Genomic DNA, 21,983 nt, shown 5'->3' on the forward strand with positions numbered 1-21,983 from the left:
AAATGTATTATAGGCCAAAAATATCTCACCAATTTAAATAAGTAGTTATAAAATAATTTGACACATTAAATCCATTTTTATTAATAGGACCATGGTTTATTACTTCTTCACAGAGGCTTTGTGTGGGCATTTTCCATATCTGAAACTTTTATGAGCTGTTTTGAATTTCAATTATATTTTAAAATGTATGCACATATAATATGCATTTTTTCAGCCTGTATGGATTAAATGTGAAAAAATTATATATCTACATTTTACATTATACCATTTGGTACATAATCATGGTTGAGTTATGAATAGATGTCAATATATAGTACTAATTTGATAAAATATGTTAATGCTTTCTGATTAGAAACCATGACTAAGAATTTCAAGAATTATTAGCTTTCAATACTTTGTTCTTAATCTTTACTGAAGATAAAAGGTTAATATTCTATGTATGTAACTGGATCCTTAAAAATTATGAACTCTATTGACATATATTTGTTGATTTTTTAAAAGTCAGTGTTAATTAGTATGTCATGATTCAAATTCATTTTGACCTTTTGGAGCACCTGCACCACCACAGAGCCCTTAAGAGGAAAGTGTTAGGGGGAAAGTTGCATTCTGCAGCTTGATTTTTAAGCCAAGAAAAGCCATATACAAACTGAACTTTAAGTAATCAGAATAGAAAATTACTGATTTTAATTCCTGTTCTTTACCTAAAATGAAATATAATCTCTATAAAAATAACACAGAAGAACACATGATTATCTCCCAGGAGAAGCCCATTGCCACGCAGAAATCAGGTTCTTCTCACGCAGCTCCTCTAGAAATCCCAAAGCATCTGGCAGAAGTTGCTAACATCCACCAGGCAGCACTGTGGCTGTGCCAGGCACAGCTGGCATGTTCACGTAAATTTAAAATGAAAATCTGAAACTCAGAGATGGTGCTCGCTCATTGTTCCGAAAACAGGAATAGGAAGCAGCCCCCCCACCTCCCAACCTCTAACAAGACAACTGCAGAGCTTGACCACCTGGAAGCAAGTACTAATGTCCACCCACTGCGCCTGCGCAACAGACCGCTCTGAGGTGGGCGGGAGAGACAGGGTTGCGCAGGACCTGGCTGCTTGGGGCGGGGCTGAGAGGCGCATCGCGCTTGCGCAGAGGGCCTGGCGGCGGGTTTAGTCGTTAATTTTGAAACGTCTGGTGGGGAAACTGCCGTGGAAGCCGTTGCTGGAGCTGTCTGCCCACTACCAGCCGCGTCTAGTGAGCGGACCTCGCCATGGCTCTGCAACTTGCTCGGGAGCAAGCCATTACTTTGCTCAGGACCGCGGAGGTTTTGGTCTATTTCTTCTGTGAGTCCTCGCTCAGGATGCGGCTGGGAGACGCGGGGTCGCCGGCCCAGGGTCGGCCTGGGAGACCACGAGGCCCAGGCCGCCCAGGCACCGGCCCCTCGAGCAACCTGGGAGTGGGATGCGGGCTCCTCCTCACTACTGACGCGCTGCTCAGGTGGGAGGAGAGGCCTGCATGCTGATGATGCCTATCTGGCAGGGCCTCCCCTTCTCCTGAGCTGCTCTTTAAAGTGCGCACCCCCTATCCCAGTCTTAGGCCTGGTGTACCTGGTGGGGCCTGGCGAGGATTTTTACCCAGACTCCACCCCACCTGGGCTGTGGAAGACGCTGCACCCCAGCAGGCCCCCTGCACCTTCTAATGGATCCTGAGGAGAGGAGGAGGAATTAGAGGGGCAAGCTTGCCTGAGGAGTGGGACCAGGAAGTCAGTCAGTCAGTTGCTAATGCCGAAGAAATAGCCTAATTTGATCTTCTCTAACCACATAACCTCAAGAGAGATTGCAAAGAGGTGAAATTTGGCAATAGTAGTTTAACGTTATGGAAGCTCAGGACCCCCCTGCATGGAGCAGGGTTTAGAGTCGCGCTTGCGCAGAGGGCACGCGGCGGGTCCCTGAGTTGGTTTTTACTATTTTCCCAGGCAGGGTTCAAACCGTGATTCTCCTGATCTCTGCTTCCTGAGTAGCTCTGATTACAGTTAGTCATGAGCTACTGGCGCATCGTTAGTTTTAAAACGCCTGCTAGGGAAACTGCTGCGGAAGCACAGCTGGAGCAGTCTGCCCTCTAAAACCAGCATCATGGTGAGCAGACCTCACCACAGCAATGCAGCTCCCTCCAGAGCAAGGCATCACCTGGTACAAAACACCAAGATCGTGGCTAAAGTCTTGTATGAATCCACACGCGAGACATCGCGGGGAGACTTATCTGGGGTCTGGTGGCCTCGCGGGACCAAGGCTCAGCCTGGGCCTGGAGGACCTGGCCGCGCAGGTACCAGCCCTCTGGAGGAACCTGGGAGTGGGATGCAGGCTCCTTGAGAGACTGATGGGCTGCTCAGGTGCGAAGAGAGACCTGTATGCTGCTGAGGCCTGTATGCTGCTGAGGCCTGGCTCACAGAGCCTCCCCTTCTCCTGAGCTTCCCTTTAAAGTGCACACACCTTCCTTCTGTCTTAGGCCTAGTGTGCTGATGAGGCCTGGTGTGGATTTTCACCCAGACTCCACCCCACCCGAGCTGTGGGTGGCATTATGCCCCACCAGGCCACCTGTATCTTAATGGAGCCTGAGGAAATGAGGAGGAATTAAGAGGGACAGGCTTTTCTGGGGAGGGGGGTCCAGACAGTCAAATCAGTTACTAATGCCGAGGAAACAACTTGAGTTGATCTCCTCTGGCCACATAATCTCAATTTAGATAGAGTGTAAAGAGGTGAAATTTGGCAATGGTAGTTTAATGTCGTTTGACATTTTTCTCTTACTGCCACGTAAATGCCACTTTGTTTTCCTTGGAAGCAAAATTTTAAGAAATTTCTATGTCACTTTTCTCTGCTTTCAGCAGACGTGCAAACACGTGTTTAGGCATTTATAGCTTTAACATTTCCTTTGCTTTCAGCGTTTGGCATCCACAGCATTTTCTATCAGCATGGTGTAGATCCACCTGACACTGTTACTGGAGTGCAGAAATCCTGACTCACCTTGCTTGTCATTACTGATTCTGCGCTCATAAAATATCTCAGTAATGAGATGGAACAACTGAAAGGTATTGAGTTTTGCATGTCTTCTTGGTCCACATTTTATACATCTCAAGGAGGTTTTTTTCCAGCTCTTTTTGTACAAGTAAAAAACTAACATCTCAAATACACTGATCTCAAGGGGACCAAGGAAAAAGACAGAGAAATTGAAAGAAAGCTTACCTTCCCTCAGTACAGTTTAAGTAAACTGAGTAGTTGATGTTGGAAATTTTATGTCTTAATAAAACAGTCTATTTTTTTTTCTTTATTCATATCTTCATATGTGCATACATTGTTTGGGTTGTTTCTCCCCCATCCCTCCCCTCCCCCCTCTCCCCCTCACCCCCTTGCTTCCAGGTAGAACCTGTTTTGCCCTTTTCTCCAATTAACAAAACAGTCTCTTATCATTTCTCTTAGAAATGGCTTTTGCAGTTAATATATCCAAATGAAAGAAGTTGGAATTTTTACACAATTGTGATGATATCCATTATCTGTTTGAGAAACCACTGTATATTCTTTTTTTATACTCTCTGCTTTAACTATGATAAATTAGTTTTCTGTAACCAGTAAACTGGTGTCTATTGTCATAATATTGAGATCAAAGAAAATAAAATTTGATCCAACTAGGAAAAGAAATTAAGAACAATGAACTAAGTAGAATATCCAGTAGAGTTTTATTTTTCAACTATTTCCATTTGGCGTTTTGAAAAATATTGCCTCTTATTCAAATCAAAACACGTTTTCTTTTTGTTAAATCAAGAAATTATTGTGTCACCTTTTGGATCAATGCTTGTTCACCATCACTTCTTTTTTCATTCTACTATTCCTATTAGTTCCTCATGACTCTCTTTGCTTAGGAGTCTCATTTCTAATTAGTTATAGCTTGTTTCTCCCCATCTCCCAGAATTCCAAAAAGTCCTTCAGTACCATCTTTTTAATTTTTAAGTGTTTAAATTCAGAAATCATTGTTTTTCAGAATTTTTAATTAGTTTCAATCATAGCTTCATTCTTTAAATTATAATTTTCATTTTTGTTAGTCTTAAGAGAGCCTTCCATTGATGGCCATCTGAACTTTGTTAGCTTGAAACAATTTTGTTTATTTTTTGCACTTGTACTGAGATTGAACAGTTTAGGCAAGTGTTCCTCTGCTTGAACCATGCCTAGCCCTTTTGTTTGTATTTTGTTTGGAGACAGTATCTGGCTAACTGCCCAGGCTGGCCTTGAGCTCTCCATTCTCTGCCTCTCAAGAACATTACATTACCATGTGCACCACTGTGCCCTGTGATATTTCTCTTTGAAGCCATATCCTTTAATGTTTCCCTACCCTTCATATCAACAGGAGTTATATCCCTCAACACTTGAGCAGGTCAGTTCTCAAGAATGACAGGCAAAGGATGGAGGGTTTATTGTGTAGTACAGGTTTTCTTATCCTTTGTGCTGTTGACATTTTGTTCTGGTATTAAGTGTGGTGTGCTTTCTTGTGTATTATAGGATGTGTAGCAACATCCTTGACCTCTACCCACTAGATGTGACTAAACACACCTTTTAGCTTTCACCATCAAAAATGTCTTGTGTATTGCTAAAGGTACTCTGGGTACAAAATCCTGCTTGATTGAGAACTTCTGCTCTGGTAGTTCAGTACTAGCATAACAGCAAGATGAGAGCTTTGCTAGTAATGGGGATAAACTTGTATTTTCAAGTGCAAATAAGAAACACATAGATAGCAACAGCCCACCACTCTCAGAATAGCTTTCAAAAACAGAGGTCAGAATTAAGTTATCTGTAGTTGTTCATAATCACATCATCTGCTGTGGGTCCTCTAGGACACTATGAATGTTCATCTTCATCTTACTGAACTTCTCATTTTTCTATTAATTAAAATAAAGGAATTGCTCTTCCTTACAGGCAAATAGTTCCAGGTTTTAAAAAAAATTTCATTTCCTCTAACCTGTTAGAGGCCTTATATTACTGCTCCTCTCTAATATTTTCTATGTACGCTATACCTTGAATTATTTCTCTTAGTTTCATCTCTTTCTCTGAATATGCTGTCCCAATTTCAAGATTAATTCAGGGCTCATTCTGAGCTTCTTCTCTTTATAACCTCTGTCTAGGTTATCTCTGACATCGACATAGCTTCACTAACAACTTTTGTGGAGTCAACCCATTTGCTTTTCTCTAACCCAGATCTCTTCTTATTCTAGACCTGTGTTTCTAAGAACTGTATCTTGATGTGGCTAATCTGGAGATAACTTTGTACTTAGCACACTAATAGCTGAATTTAGGATAGTCTTCCAAATTGATAATCTCTCAATGTAGCTTAATAGTCTAAATAGAAAGAAAAGTCAGAAACTTGAGAGCTACTTCTGAATCATTACTCTTCCTTATTCTCATGGCTAATCCAGTAAATCTTAATAATTGTAACCACGAAATGTCTTGGTGACATCTCTACTACTTATATCCTATAAGCTTTCATTCCTTTTTGATCAAATTACCAATGAACTAACTAGTATCCATAGATGCTCTTTTTATATCTTTCAGTCCATAGTCTACATGATAGTGTGGATGATAGTTTTAAATACAAGTCTTAACTCATCTTGCTCTGTTTCAAGTACAATAGTGATTTTCCTGATTCTTAAGTATGATTTCTTTAATTTGAGGCACATGGATTTGCACGCTCTGAGCTCTTATTTTACCAGAATTAGTTAACCTTCTCTTTCTTCACTCTAGTTGTATTGGTTTGCTTCAATGCTCTGGTCCCATCCTGTCCACTTTGTAATATTTAAAGCCTTTTTTCCCCTCTACTTTTGCATGCTTAGTTAGTTAATCATTAGAACTAAAACCAATGCTTTCCTCACCTTCTTGAATGGGCCATAATTTCCTATTATGCTGTCACTGCTCTATCCCTCTCTCTCCATAACAGATATCATAATTACAACTTCACATCTCTTGTGTTCATAATTATATTAATGTCCCTTTCCTAAGTTCTTACCTTGCATTTATTCAAAAGCACCACATGCTGTATCCTCAACATCTAGTATATACCTGCTCATGATATTAACAATTCAAAAACAGAAGCTCTATTATTGATGGGGCAAACTTCCTTAAATGTGAGAGGCAGTCCAAAATACCAGTGGTTGAAATTTACTACAGATAGAAAGTGTGAGCTTCGGAAAGAGTTGCTTTGCAAGAAAGTGAACTACACAATACTGGCTGTACAACTGTTAATTCAGAAACTGGTGGTAGTCATCTCAAATACTGAAAAGTGGTAGCAGTTGGATATTGAATGTGACAAGACTGCAAAAGATGAGAGAGAGGTGTAGATTAAATTATTCTTACCTTGATGTATGTTTTCAAAACTTGCTATAATTGCAAATGTGTTCTAACTTACTGAGGTAGTATGTTTCTAAGGTGTGTTTTCTAAAATATCTTCAAGGAAAATATCCTAGGCTATGGTAGTACCTCATTGGTTTGCATACATAGGATAATTTTAATATAATTGCCTCTAGCCTAAATCAGTAAATTTTGAATTTTAGTATTTTTGGTGATATATGCAGAACTACAGGTTATATACTATATGGACCAGTTAGTCAGTTATTGAAAGGTACTCTTAACTATACAAAATGGCCCCAGGTCCCCTCACAACTTAAGATGTGGCTCTACTCTGCTTCATTTATTGTCCTATGAACTTCCCAAGATACTTTACAACATCCTAAAGCTTGCAAACTCTCTTAAGTTAAAACTTAAAATGAATTAACCAATTTGGTTTCTTTGCTATGCTCCCAGAGAAATGGCTCAGAAAGCTGTCCAGGAATAAATCCATTCAGTGATCAGACAGATCACAGTTATAGTGACATTTCTGGCACTGTTAAATGTTTTTTATATGTATTATGCAACTTACTGCGTTAGATTTATTCGGAATAAGACTAAGCTACTGTTGTGTGAACCACACTTCATTAATTTTTTTCTTCATTATAATTACAATGTAGCATGTGTGCATGTGTATATGAATTCCAGAAAATTTGTAAATATTGAAAATGGAAAGGGATTCCATAACACCCACTGTTGAACATTTTCATATAATTCTTTTCACTACTTTTATTTTCTACCCATTATTTCATATAATATGACTTTAAATGTTATTGTATCTTTCTTTCCTTCTTAGTTACTCCATTCATGAAGTATTTACTAAATGCCTTCTATGTGCCAACCATTGATATGAACAGTAGTATATAGATTTCTTGTGCCTAATGTTCATTTTTTATGTAATTGTATGCTTACTGTATTTCAATGGTTTTCTCCTTACAGAAAATAAAAATTTGTATTTCTCATAAAAAAGTACACAACTGAGCTCTGGTGGCTCATACTTGTAACCCTAGCTGCTTGAGAGTCTGAGCACAGTGCTATGTCCCTGACACTGAGACTACAAAACAGACTGAAACTGGTAAGATCACAGTTCCAGGCCAGTCCATGCAAAAAATCAGAGCTCATTTCAAAGGAAAAAAGTGGGGTCTAGTGGCATATGCCTCTCTTCCTAGCTAGTCATGAAGTGTAAAATAGGAGTATTACCATCCAGACCAGCTTGTGCAAAAAAGCATGAATCTCCAGAATAAATGGGACAAAAAAGTGGTGGAGTTATGGCTCAAATGGTAAAGCATCTGCCTCATAAGCACGTCCTGTTGAGAGATTTGTGGGATGGTTTTGATTTTGAAAAGTAATGTACTTTCTTATCCCTAACATAGGCTCATTTAATCTAATGATTTATACAAAGATTTGATTGGACCTGAAAAATGGGACCTCAGTTCATTGCCAGTTCTGAAGATGTCCATCTTCCTTTCTTTACTACCACAATCCCCAAAGTAAACAACTTGGTGACCAACAAAGTCCTGTCAATGACTAAAGGTGAGATGGGGACAATAATGTAATCCTCAAATCTTGTACTCCTAAAACAAGATCAACAATTAATGTTTTTTTTTCATTGTTAAATTTTCACATGGGGAAAGCCAACATTATACTTTGATGAATGTGCATAATTTTTCCATTCGTGGGGGGACACTTTTGACTTACCATGGGTTTAACATAATTCATTTAGTGAACATTGTTCAAGAGGAACCAGAATATTTTGTAAGCATTGTAATGTGAAGTTCTTTAAAGTTAAATTATACATGGAAAATTTTTGCTACAAGGCTAAATACTTAGTCATTTTTTTCAACTAAGAACTCAGCACCTTGTTTCATTCTTAGCAGTTTACACATAGTAATATACACATTAATAGATATTAAATATGATTTTTGCATGAAGGATGCAGGCTATGTGCACTTATTTAATACTAGGAAATGTTAAATGAGTAAATACAGATAAAGAGCTTAGAACAGTGTTTAATCAGTGTTTAAACAGTGTTTAAACAGTGTTAATACTTGATTAAGTATTTAATCAAGTATTTAATAAAATGAGTAAAAATAATGACTCAGAATATACACATAATTGAATGTGAAATATAGTAAAAGTAGAGAAATACTGTTTTATTGGGTCTTTTATCATTTGTTTTAGTGTGTAGATCCCATACTGAAAAAAATCTACTGATACTGGATTTTAATTTATAAAACTTAACTCTTGGAGCAATGAATATTTGTACTGTTTAATTTCTCTGGTAAAGAACTGTTAATGTTTTATGTTTTAGATAATCAAACATTAAGTGAAAATGAAGAAGTAGTGCTAAATGTATATTTTTAAATTTTTCTTAAAATATTTTGATATTAGTGTATTAATACAGTGTAATCAGAAGAGATTCAGTATAGTAAATGATATCTTTTGATAATAGTGTCTTCTTCATCTTACAACAATGTGCTTAAAATAAGCTTCATTTTAAAGGGATTAATGTCATTTATAATTAGTTCAATTTAGCAAATGTTATATTGTGGCACCTTTTTTCTCAGCCTATTGTCAGCCTAGTTTTTCTTATGTTCTTCATCATCATGCTTATTCATAGCCTTCATTACTATCCTTATCAACTACATTGTCTCTATTCAGTTCTCACCAATTTTCAGCATTGTTTAGAAGTTTTGGAACTTCTAAAAACAATTCTGATCTCCATTGTACATCTAACCTTAGTTTTGCTCATTTTAATAAATATTTGATTAGACACTGCTCTAAGCTCTTTAATATATATTAACTCATTTAACCTTCCCTATTATTAAGTATGTGCACATAGTCTGTATCCTTCATGGAAAAATCACATATTTGCCATCTATTAATGTGCAGAATATGGTATATAAACTGCCAATAAGATGAAACAAGGTGTTTGTTTTTCTGAAGCTTGAGACCTTACAAGAGAAAAGAAAGTATATGACAAAGAACCAGGAAGTAGCCAAATAAGTTCATTTAATTATGCATTTTTCTGTCTTCTTTATCTCTGGATAAAGCATTATTTTGCTTCAGTTGTGTGCTTGGCAAGAGTAAAGTTTAGTGTGTTATATATTTTTTTTCCATTTTAGTGGTGGACAAAGAGATGCCAATATTTTCTGGTGATAAGTAGAGTAAATGCTGTTAGGAAAGCCTCTTCCTTAGAGTTGTTGAAGCTTCCTGAGGCCCAGTGGTCTATAAATGGTCACCCACAAGTGTTTATTCCCTAATAAAAAAAGTAGTTTTGGACATATGGAACTGGTTGTGAATTAGGTAGGATGAAATGTGTAGAATTCATACAACTTCAAGTACAGTATAAAGTGAATACTGTTGTGATTACAACGTTCATTTTGCTGGAGACTCAGATGGTAGTGCACTTGAGACAATGAGTTCAAGCCCTTGTTCTGGCAAAAAAAAATGAGTCAATGAACAAAACATTCATTTGAATTCTTTATTCATAAGCTCTAACAATTGAAATACAAGGTAAGAAGGAAAGCACAAATAGAGCTTCAATAAAAATATACAGGTGAAACTTCTATTCTTCTTTTTAGGAAATAGGTTTGGATATTTTTATATAGAGCAGTGAGTTTCAAAGAATATAGAATGCCTCTCTGCTAATTGGTGGGCATAATTAAATGTGATTGTTCACTCTTGAAAAGCACAGCAGAAATATCATTCCCATATATTGTTCATAATACCTAAATTTCAGTCATTATTGTCTTTTGTTTGTCACAATAAAACTAAATGATCTGTATCATACCACTTTTGTGATTTACTACATACTTTCTCTGTTGTTAAAGAGTTAAGTTCAGAAATTAATGGTCTGGATTTCACTGTTACTCTAAATAGTAGGAGCTGCTACTATTCTTTTTGCCTACAATTCATTTTGTAGTTAGTTCAGCTTCACAATTAGCCAGCCTCTTGCTTGTTAGAAAACAGCAAAACCTGACTCTGGAAAGATTAATGGAATAATATTAATGCCATATAGAATCAAATAAAATGCTGAACTCCAGAGACCATGAGCAACTACAAGTTTTTGTGACAAATTTGTTACCTTGAATGCCTTTTTGGAATTAGTGGACCACTGATGTTACTCAGTTTGATGATTTCAAGAAAAAGGACAGTAAAAGGCTTGTTTATAGTCTAATAACTTGAGATATAAACATAAGAATTCTGAAAAAGTCAAAATTGTTAAGGTTTATTATACTTTAATTTCATCTGAGCCAATCTTGCTAACAGTGTTAAATTCTTGGATCTTTATATCATTTTAATGTTACTGTTTCCTCTTGTGTAGTTTCAGAGTTGTCATTATCTTTTATCCCTTTTATTGTGTCAGTAAAGAAATAAACATTCTGGTATAAAGAGCCAAACTGTGAAAAATTGTAAAAGCTTTGGCTTATGGCTCCATGTTGACTTGTTCCTCCTTCTTTCTGTTAATTGAGGCTCAAATAAGGAGCAAGACATTTAATCCAACAGTGGAAAAAATTGTGACTGACTTCACACAATTTTAAGCTTAGGAAAGTCAAGATTCCACAGTTCTGGTAGACTTGAAATCTGATTCAGTATTGCTTACCAGATTTAGAGGAATAAAAACATGTTCTGCTGAGCCAATCAAGGTATGAAGTAAGAGTCCAAAATGATTAAGTCACACCTGGTCTTCAGGATCCTACCAGTGTCATAAATCAGAGAATTGAAATATTTAGAGAATGCTTATAAAGGAAGCTTTTAGGAAGAGGTATAACTTTCCTCTCTATTAGTTGGCTTTTCTGCAGAGCAAACAAACACAGAATGCAAAAAAAAAAAAAGCATTTTTTTCTCATGCAAATCTGTAAATAAGCAATAGGGTGGTTCTCTTCCACACTTCTTATTCTAACAATGGAGGGACAATGGCTAGCCAGGCCTCAAGGCATAGCTTCAAAATTTGTACAATGACATTTCTCCAACATTTTACTAAACAAAGCAAATCTCATGGCCAATTCAAACATCAATGGAACCACTCCTGCTTTGGTGTTCTAAGCAGAGCAGTTCAAAGACACCTGCAAATACAAAAATCCATGGATGCTCAAGTCCCCTATATGAAATGATGTAGAATTTCCATAAAAGCTACACACATGGTCCCAGTACTGTACATTTCTAGGTTACTTGTAACTAATCCAAGATAAATCCTATGTGAATAGTTGTTACAATATATTGTTAATGGAATAATGCAATATGAAAAATCTGTGCATGTTTAGACCAGGGACAGTTTTTCAAAAATATTTTGATGTAAAATTGGTTTAATCTATAGATGTAGAATTTCAGCTATGGTGGTCTGGCTGTATGTTATCCCATGGTTATAGATATTGAGAGGTAAATGAATGTTTGCTAAGTGATCCTGTGGATGATGGCTTGGCAAACTTTGTGCAAATGGCTAGATGGTAACTTGTTCAGGACTTGTAGGCTTATGGTCTCTTGCACCTAGCTACATAAGTTCTTGTAGCTTGAAAGCAAAGAGACAATATGTGAATGAATAAGCACAATTGTGTTTCAACAGCAAAAACCAGAATGGCCTGAATTTGACCCAATGGTTTTAGTTTGCAACCATGAGATCACTGTGTGCTTTGAGTTAAAAATATCCAAGCCCCTCCTTAACTCAGCGCATTTTGTTTTGTGATTTTTTAAGGCTCTCTTGTAAAAACATCATTTGATATTTCTATAGGGTCTCAAATTAGATGTCTCTCCTAAGTTTATCTCAGTTCCATGTTCCATGCAGCACATATGCCTATTTCTTTCAGGTACTATCTAGCACTTCCCACCATGTATTTTGATCTAGGAATGGGAAGTTCTTTGGCAAGTGATGCATAGAAAAGCAAAACAGTTCCATAAATTTGTTTTTAATTTTTTTGTAACTCTCCTCACATGCTTATTATTAGAATACACTAGAGTCCCTTGTGCTCCTTATTAATATCTGTGTTTTGTAATACAGGCTTAAAAATTGCTAGCACATTCAGACAATTATCTTTTTAAACATTCTCTTCATCTTTGTATTTATTTTCTTAGTATGTAATATTTATCTTGAATTTACTGTACATAAAAGATCAGAAAAGGTATATAATGGTACATTGTAACTCCTATACTTTCTGTCAGAGGTCAGTAATGCTATAATGTTCAAAGTAAGGTCAATTTCTTTTGATTCTGAAGACTATAATGTGTAGTTTTTCTTAGTGAATAAGTTAGCACAGGGGTTTCTACATACAAAAATAAATACATCAGGGGGAAAACAGCACCTATTATTTATTAGATACACTGCATGACCATTTCATGTAAGTCTCTTCCATTAGTGCAGAAGTAGAGTAGGGTCAGTGGGCATGCAACTTGCTGTGCTTCCTGAGGATTTGTTGTTCTTTTCCTTTTGTCCCTGGATAAGGAGGCTCATCCTCTGATTTCCTGGCAATCTCATCAAAACCACTGTTCCTTATCTTTTCTTCTTATCTTCCACACACATTGAGCTATTGAGTGTCCAGAAGAAACACTTTCCTTAATGCACTTTTCAAAACTTGTGCTTGTCTTATTGGGTGGCATTTATTTACACTTCAGCTATCTGATTCTCTTATGATTTGACCCACGGATAGGAGAAACCCAAAGACAGAATTTGATCCTCTATCTTATCAATCAGAAAAATTGTTTATTATGCAGCCTTAGTTTTATCAAATGTATGAAGTTATATTTTAAGTTGCATTCAATGTGATTATATTAAAAGTTTATGTTGGAATAACTATGGAATGGAAACTGCTAATTTTCACATTATATTATATCCTATAAAATCATATCTTTTGGGGCATTCCCATTCCACTTGATTATGGCTTTGAAAGTCAGCAGTGTTTGCTGCTGTTTATTTAAAAAAAAAACTCTTGTGGGCAAAATAAACTACTTAATCTCCATTAGATTTGACAATTTTGTTCAGTTCTATAAGAAGCATTATTGTAGTAAGTTTGTTAGAAAAAATCTAAATTGAAAAATGTCCAACCCTCTGATTACACAAGATTGGTTTATGTTACCATGCAAGAATTGTTGTCCTCTACATCTAAATCTACTTTTATGACAGAGAAACATAATACAATTTCATTTTTTGTACAATGTCCATTTTCATCTATGTTTATCTGTGCCATTTTGCTATGTAAGCCTGTTTGCATAAAGCAACGTTTACCAATCAAAATATTCATGCTCTTAGAATTTAATGCATGCTTAGAAAGGCCTCCAAATATAAGCTGGACCACCCATACTGCATTTCCATGAAAGAAAATGATCAGAGTCTTTAAAATTTTATTTAAATATGGAATATACAGTGTGTACATAGATGTGGATAGAATTTCATTCTGAAATGGCAGTGTCACTGACCAGGTTGAACTCCATAGGAGTGTGTTTTCTAGGATTAATTTCAGTATTTCAGATCTTATACTATGATATTTAATCCATTTTTAATTGATGATAGTACAAGGTCAGAGACTGGGAACTAGTTTCGGTCTTGGAAATTCAGTTTTCCCAGCACCATTTATTGAAGAGGCTGTCTTTTCTCCAGCACATATTTTGGGCACCTTTGTGAAAAATGAGATGGCTGTAGTTGCATGCATTAGTGTCAGAGTCTTCTATTCCATTGGTCTTCATGACTGTTTTTGTGCCAGTACCATGCTGTTTTCAGTACTATGACTCTGTAGTGTAGTTTGAAGTCAGATATTGTGATACTTCCAGCATTGCTGTTTTGGCTCAGGACTGATATGGGTTTTGAAGATCTTTTGTCCTTCCATTGAACTTTAAAATTGGCTTTTCAATCTTGGTGAAGAATGTCATTGGAATTTTGGTAGGGATTGCTTTGAACATACAGATTGTAGCATGTTATCTTAACCCTTATATTTAATGGGTTTTAACCAATTTGAGAAATATAAGTAGGTAGCTGAAATTTAATATATGTATTATTACACAGATTGCAGTGTTCTGTAGTAAAACATGGATGGTGAGTAAGCTTTTGACTTAGGCAGAAATTCAGATTTGCTCCTTAAGTGGACCAATCAGTCTGACACCTTCAGTCTTCTTCAGATCAACAATCTAGAAGTAAGCCCTGCATACTAAACTGTCAAGAGCAGGGTTAGCATTGCACTGGAGCCCCTCCAAGTCTTAGAAAGATGTCTTCTTTATGCTGGGGATAGAATGAGAGAGAAGGTGGAGTGCCCTAAAATATTCTCGAGTGCTGGTAATTGCCATCAGGATTGGAATGGAAACTTGAAGGGTGGAAGAACAAGAACTCTTTCCAGAATTTGCCAGCTTTTTCTTCTAGTATCTTACAGTATTGTAACACTGTCATAAATAATGTAAGTTTATTTTAGGTGACATGCTGATAGGCATTTTAAAATTGTTAGTTATTCTAATCTGTATTCAGAAAAATATGCAGCTAAAACACTTTAACACATTATGCAACATGAACAAAGGATTAAGCCAGAGAGTTCATAGGAAACACTAGGTATTGAAAGAAAAATACCATATCAGTATTTATATAGGTGATGTGTAGACACAGAAAAATCATGAAGGCACCATACATGATGGATTATTGAGAAACAATGTTGTAACCCACTGGACTATACAAGCAATTCAGAAGTAAGCCATGGTGGCTATTTTTCCCAGCAGGGAAATTTGCATACTCACAGCACAATTTGTGTTCTCAATCTTCTAAAGCCTGCTTCTTTGTTAGTAGGTCTCTCTGGGACTGCTGGGGGATATTTCACTTTTTTACCCACAGAAGACTATCCATTGTGTCGGTCAGGACTCCACACAGAACTCTAATACATTTCCTATTCTATTATTAGTTGTGTTGCCTCTATGTTGCCTGAAATAGCTAACTAGATTCTATGAAATAAATTTAAAGCCTGGAAAAATAACAAAAGTGTTCCAAATTTGAATAATATGAAACTCTGTTAATTTTTCAATTTCTCCCAAACTGAATCCTGTTGCAAATGAAAAGATCCAAATTCCTTCAATCCCAAGTTTATATAATTGGCTGTGTCCCAGCCAGAAGTTCTTACTCATCTGCTGAGATTCCTATAAATGCATCTGTATCCTGGGCTATCTTTCAAAGAGAGAGTTATGATATCTTTGGTCTCTTCAAAATTAAGTAATTCAATTCCCTAATTACTTAGGCTTTACAAGGATCACAGGCATAGAATAAGCTTCATCCCTATTACTGAAATTATCACAAGGAAAATTACAGTCATTCCCAGAATTAAGTAAATGGTGTGATCTTGGTTGACATGGCAGTTGCCAGCCAAAGAGCCTTTGAATTAATTTAGTGAGACCTGTGTTGTAGACAGAAGGATCTGGGCATGGCTGGCTGTGTCAAATCAGTCAGCTGCACCACTGTCAAGAGTCCACAGCCTATGATGTACATTAACTAAGCAGAAAGTACCCATTGACAATTGTGCTCTCCTGTGTGGGTGTGTCTTTGTATGTTGTGTCTGTGTGTTGTTTGTTATGGTATTTATGATAAAGCTTCTGGGAAAGTCCATATTTATTCCTAGCTTTCTTAATGGATGACATTTGAGGAACTGTTCCTTCTTAAAAATTAGATGTTCTGATTTCTTTATTTGCTTGTGTCTAATAAAATGTCATTAGCATTTCAATGCAAGATTGTGGTTTGTCTAGAGAAAATTTCTACCTTCAAATGCATCCAGGTATGTTCTTTCTAGGAATCAGAGGGAAATGTACCCTTTATGAGGATAACATGAGGAATAGAGTAATGATTTACTCTCTACTTCTTCAGCACTGTCTTAAAGAGTGAGATCTTACTTATTCTGATAACAGTAGTTTTCAAAAATTAACAAAAAAACACATTTAAAGAAACACAGAGAAGGCCAGTGAATTAAGATTTACCCTTGTCAAGAAATAACAGATCCAAAAGTTTAGCAAATCTTCAAAGACATTCTAGATATCGTGGTTAAAATAGTCAAAAGTTAATGTTTCTAAAGGTTGGGACATTAAAAAGGTAGAATACCAGCACAAACAATAAAAGACCCCAGAAAATGTGAACTTCAGAGCAGAAACTTACTCTGTTGTCCTCTTTTATTCCTTCCTGTTCCAGTAGAATATGATATTGACCATAGTGGAAGTGACTGCAGCTGAGGAAGGAAAGAAAGAGTGCTAAGAGCTGCAGCTGCACAAACTTTAGGATCTGAGGTTTTTCTCTCTCTTTTTTCTTCTTTCTGGGATTAAACTAAAATATGCACAAGTTTGAAAAATCAGTACCAAGTGATACCAAATGAAAAATAAATTCTCCACAAGAGTTCCCTAGTCCCCATTTCTAATCTAGCTCTCTATTATAAAACTGTTCTGTTGGTGGTCTTCACATACCTTTAAGCATATGTTAATACTTTCATTTCCTATTTTAAATTTTAGGGAGTGTATTGGACAGTTTTGTGTTGCTATCACAGAATACCAGAGACTAAGTAATTTATATACAAGAACATTTTTACCAACATGATCTGCCACATCTCTGTGCTTTCATAACACTCATAACCCATTTTTTAACATTAGTTTTAGTACTTATTAGTGATATTCTCTGTAGTAGTTATTATCTTCCATGTTTTCTTTCTATGTTGACTTATAAATTGAAACAGCATTTAAAGTGTTCCAATAATTAACTTACCCCTTTTTGATGAGCCAAATAGCATGAGTGTACATATTGAGGAAAAAATGTAATCTTATCCCATTATAACTAAAAAAGAATGTTCTAAATGTTGAAGTCAAATGTAATTTCTTAAACACAATCTTTAAGCCCTTCTATTAAACTATTCATTCAGACAATGATATCCTTTATTTCTATGAAATTAAACATAGAACACTGAACATCTTTGGTTGTTCTTGATTCAGAGCCCACCTGACCTTTAGCTTCTTGACTCTGAAGATGTTGATTTTTTAAAAAACAATTTTTCTTCTATTATCTTAATTAGCCCATTTCTTCATGAGTTAACTGTTACCTGTTCCATTTGGATCTTCTCACTTTTGCTGTTGGTTTCTTTAAATTTTATGAGTCTTTTTTCAACTGCATGAAAGATGGAAAAAGTTGACTGATAGTGGTAGCATAATTTTTCTGTGGTATTAGAACTCTCCCTGTAATGAAATGTATTTGTATAATTATTTTGACTTAAATTTTTTTTTGAAATTATTGATCTCATTTTTGTGCACATCCTCAAATTTTTGTGTTCCATGCTACACTCACTCCTTTCACTATAGTACCTCCCTTGGACCAAAGGCCTGAAAGATTACTTTCTATTTGTGATCAGCAGAGGGCAGCAAAGGGCAATGGAGCAAGTGTTTGCTGTCAGACTCTGGGAATCTTTAACTTTGTAGGGGGAAAAACAGACACAGCTAGTGGAAAGTAGGGGCTCCAGAGTTCTAGAACCAGTAGGTCACAATGGTGAATGAGCTTAACTACTGCAGTAGCCTCAGATTTCAGATAGTTATTCATAGTGCTCTACCAAGTGCACTATGGGTTGTGTTCAGAGTCTAGAATTGGAGGAAAATGGATATTCAGATCAAATACAAAGATTTTTACTCAATGCTTCACTGAGCCAGGTATTCTTTTACTATACTACTTTTGAGTTTGATCATTAAAACAATATTGTGGTCCCAGAAATGATTCTGTCTTGCTTTCTCTTAAATATGTGAACTAATTCTTGCCTTCAGCACTGGTTTCATGAAAAACTACTAATGTTTATGCTATTTAGTACTGTTGAACTCAACACCATAGGCTTTGTATTATCAGAAAAGATATGTTCTTGGCATCATGGAAGGTAATTTTGTAAATGTTGATGAAGATAACTTCCCTAGTTATGAGTAGCATTTTATGTTGTGTTCAGTCTAGTTGGTTTTAGCTATTATGACCACAGAGCACTATTGGAAAGCCATCATAGCTCAACCAAGAGTCTAAGCACTTCAATATGTCTTGAAAGTTTTTGATATTTCCAGTATTATTTAGAAACTTTTCACCCATAATTTGAATATTGATATATATAAGATGGAAATCAATTTTCCAGAATTATCAGTTACCTCAGTTTTCATGTTAATGTTACACCAAATTGAAACTACTTCTTCACAGGTCTTCTATTCCAAAAAATTGTTCTTGTCATGTTTACCAATGACTTTCACGTTGATAAAACCAATGTCCAATTGTCAGTTTATATCCATCTTGGCCTTACTATAGCATTTGTCATGGCTGGTTGTTCCTATCATTTAATACTCTCAGAATAGGCAATCCCCAAAGCTCTGTTTGTGAATCTGTCCTCCATCCACATTCCTAAGGGACATCATCTCTTCTGTTAGCAATTAAAATCATTACTCAATGACTCCTGGATTTCAGTGATGGAGTCCTTATTTGTGAAATGAGACTATCATTTTTAGCATGGTGTCCCCTTTCAAATTTTCCATAAACCTCTATACCATATTTTACCATTGACTAACTGTTCTGTGGTGTTTGATGTATATCACTAAGACGTTTCTATTCAAATGATAATACAGGATGAAAAACCCATGTCTTCCATGGCCACCTATCAAAACCTGCTCATCCATGGCCCTGTGGAACTAGGAAATGGCTGGCATAGGAAGAAGAGGCATCTGTTCCTATTCAGAGATTATTTACTTATATCGAACACCAGGTACATATACACTACATCCTCTCCTGATTATTACAATATGCATTTTCAATAATGTGGATTTTCACTAATAATTTATTACTATTATAATTATAAGTACTTATAATTAATTACTATTTGACAAGGAATCATAAAGTTTTTTTCCATGTTGTTTGTAAATGTTTTGATTCCTCCTCTATTTCACAAGCATTTGTGGAGATCCTGTTCTGTGCCCCTATATAGGATACAGTCAAGAATCAAGAGAATCTGGAATTGTGCTTCACATCTGTAATCCTAGCACTCAGAAGGTTGAGTCAGGAGTATCACAAGCTTCAACAGGAGTATACAACCTTGGCCACACAGTGAAGTCCTGTCTCAAAAAAAATTAAGAAAATCAATCACAAATATGACAGGCAGTTATCTGTGCTTATATATAGATTTTTTAAAAAGGGGGGAAAGTCAGATTATGATTTCTAATAAGAAGACATAGTTTGATATGTGGAGAAGATTGGAAAGTGTTAGAGAGGTTCATCCAAGTGATATTCTGTACTGATAACATTTCAACTTGGCCTAGGAGGTAAAAATCAGTGACCATCCCAACACTAGACAGAGGTAGCAGCAGGGCTGCGGTGAGTGCAGCTTGGTTCTTTAGAGGGAAGGGTTTAGTGAAGTCTGATATGGTGTGATATGATCCTAATACATGGGGGCATGATGTCAGAGAGGAGACTTAAGAATTGTTAGGAATCCGTTCATATATGGTCTCCACAGGTCAATCTTAAGGGCTTGGGATATTATTTCAAAGGACAGTTAACTAGAGGATTTCTCAAAAATATTAAGTTTTACTGTATTGCTCTCACTATTTTTTTTAAACAGTGGAAAGGAGGTCAGGCAGCATTGGAAGTAAGGCAAGCAGTTAGGAGAGGCAATATTCCTGATCACCATGGGGGAACAGTCCTGATCATCTATCTTGGGGGTGACAGTGGAAATAAAAGATGCAAAAGACAGGCTTACTTGGCACACTTTTCTCTCAACCTTGAACACAAATACCCAGCCTAAAGCATGGTGATTACTTGGTTGACTGCAGGGAGATGAAACAAATTGACTAACCTGGGTATCTCTTTATCTTTCCCTCTCTGTTTTCATTATTTATCAAATATCATGAAAAACAAAAGAAATCTCATCCAGAAGCTTTTTTAGTCACTTGAGAAACCAATGTTTTCCACTGTTGTCCTCCTCTTACCTTTTAGCTATGCCATGTCATGGTAAGACATGCAAGATGATATATGAACTTTGCAAAATTCTGTATTTCATCTAAGTAACAATGATAGGTATAATTCATCAGGAGCATATTTCCTGTGATGTATTATGTTAAGCACCTTATGTATCACATCTTGTCCACCCCTCACTTCTCCCCTATGACTGACATAAGATTAATTTCATTGTTTGACAGAGTGACTTGATAATCAGAGGTCTATTGGCTTACCCCAGGTCACTGCACAGCAGTCACTGGATTCCACATTTAACACTAGATGTGTTTATCTCAAAGCACAGGCTTTTCTTTCTTTCCTTTTGGGTCTAATCAAAGATTCCACAATCATTTTGATTCTGTCTCACAACCAAAATCAAACTTTCATTAGTGACAAATAAAAAACATAACTTCTGTATACTTGGTATTCAGTGAAAAATGGAGCAGAATCCTTAGTTAACAGAGACATGAAAAAGAAATCAATCCATCCAAAGTGTAGAGAAAAATATAAACATAATATGGGGTGGCCAGGATGAGGGAAATTGCCCAGAGATATTGTGGTAGAGTCTGTAATGTTATAAAAAGGACAGAGAGAAAGACCACGTAGGCCCTGGCATGAGGTTCCTGGTAAGTTCCCTGACAAAGCCTGATAGAGGATGTCTTGAATTTGTTAGGCTACTTGCATTCTTTTATTACCAAGGTGAATTTACTGGAAGGTTATCAAAACCATATGAGGAGCATCACTTATGGCGCATGTAACTTTCCCAAAGATCCAATGCAGATGTTAGAAATCCAGGTTTTATTCATTTTTAAATTGTTGTACTTGGGGTACATTGTGACATTTACAAAAGTTATTATAATATAACATAGCTCATTTCATCCTCTCAATCATTCTCCTTTTTCCTTTTTCCCCCATTCTTGGAATGCTTTCAACAAGTCTCATTTTTCCATTTACAAACATGCGTACATTATATTTCCACCACATTCACCCTCCTACACTTTCCTTATATTCTCCCCTCTCCCACTATTACCATCCCCCAAGGGAGGACCTGCTTTGCCTTCCTGTTCTCTGTTTTGAAAACAAGAGACCTACAGAGTGTTTCTTTGTAAAATTTCCCTGTGTATATGTATATAACTTAAATGGATTCATCCCCTCTATTTTTCTTCTTTCTTCCTTAATCCCTTTCTTACGGAGATTAAAACAGGTTTAAAAGTTCTATATTCATTCTTGCATGGGAAGTACATTAACCATAGTCACCTGAACTTTCTTTTTTTACCCTCCCTCTCTTGTATGTGACCCTCCATTATCATAACCTCTTTTTCATAATATTGCTTGTATTTGTGTTTGGGATGTATTCCACATATGAGAGAAAATGTGGCCTTTGGCTTTCTGAATCTGGCAAACTTTGCTTAAGAAGTTCCATCCATTTCCTTGCTAACAACAAAATTTCATTCTTCTTTATGGCTGAATAAAATCCTAGTGTATATAAATACTACATTTTCTTTCTTTTTTAAAATTCATTTACTCATATGTGCATACATTGCTGGGACCATTTCTCCCCCTTGCCCCCCTTCTCCTCCCTCTCCCCTCATCCCCCTCACTTCCAGACAGAACCAGTTCTGCCTTTTTCTCCAA

At 36.3% G+C, this 21,983-nt stretch overlaps 1 protein-coding gene across 3 annotated transcripts in view; it reads left to right on the top strand.

Annotated features, from left to right (window-relative positions):
- Nucleotides 1-536: 536 nt before the first annotated feature.
- LOC141410903 (rho GTPase-activating protein 20-like) overlaps nt 537-21,983 on the top strand; it is a 40,886-nt gene continuing 19,439 nt past the window's right edge. For 2 of the 3 annotated variants that reach the window (XM_074041694.1, XM_074041696.1), the window contains exons 1-5: nt 537-1,336; nt 2,932-3,078; nt 7,355-7,490; nt 7,789-7,948; nt 18,989-19,125. In XM_074041694.1, the coding sequence (XP_073897795.1) occupies nt 19,001-19,125 (125 nt within the window). In that variant the 5' untranslated portion in view covers nt 537-1,336; nt 2,932-3,078; nt 7,355-7,490; nt 7,789-7,948; nt 18,989-19,000. Of the gene's footprint in view, nt 3,079-7,354; nt 7,491-7,788; nt 7,949-18,988; nt 19,126-21,983 lie in introns of all 3 variants that reach the window. The other variant, XM_074041695.1, reaches the window with a different exon arrangement.

This window comes from Castor canadensis, chromosome 9 (assembly GCF_047511655.1).
Source record: "Castor canadensis chromosome 9, mCasCan1.hap1v2, whole genome shotgun sequence".
In the NCBI taxonomy this organism is placed as follows: domain Eukaryota; kingdom Metazoa; phylum Chordata; class Mammalia; order Rodentia; family Castoridae; genus Castor; species Castor canadensis.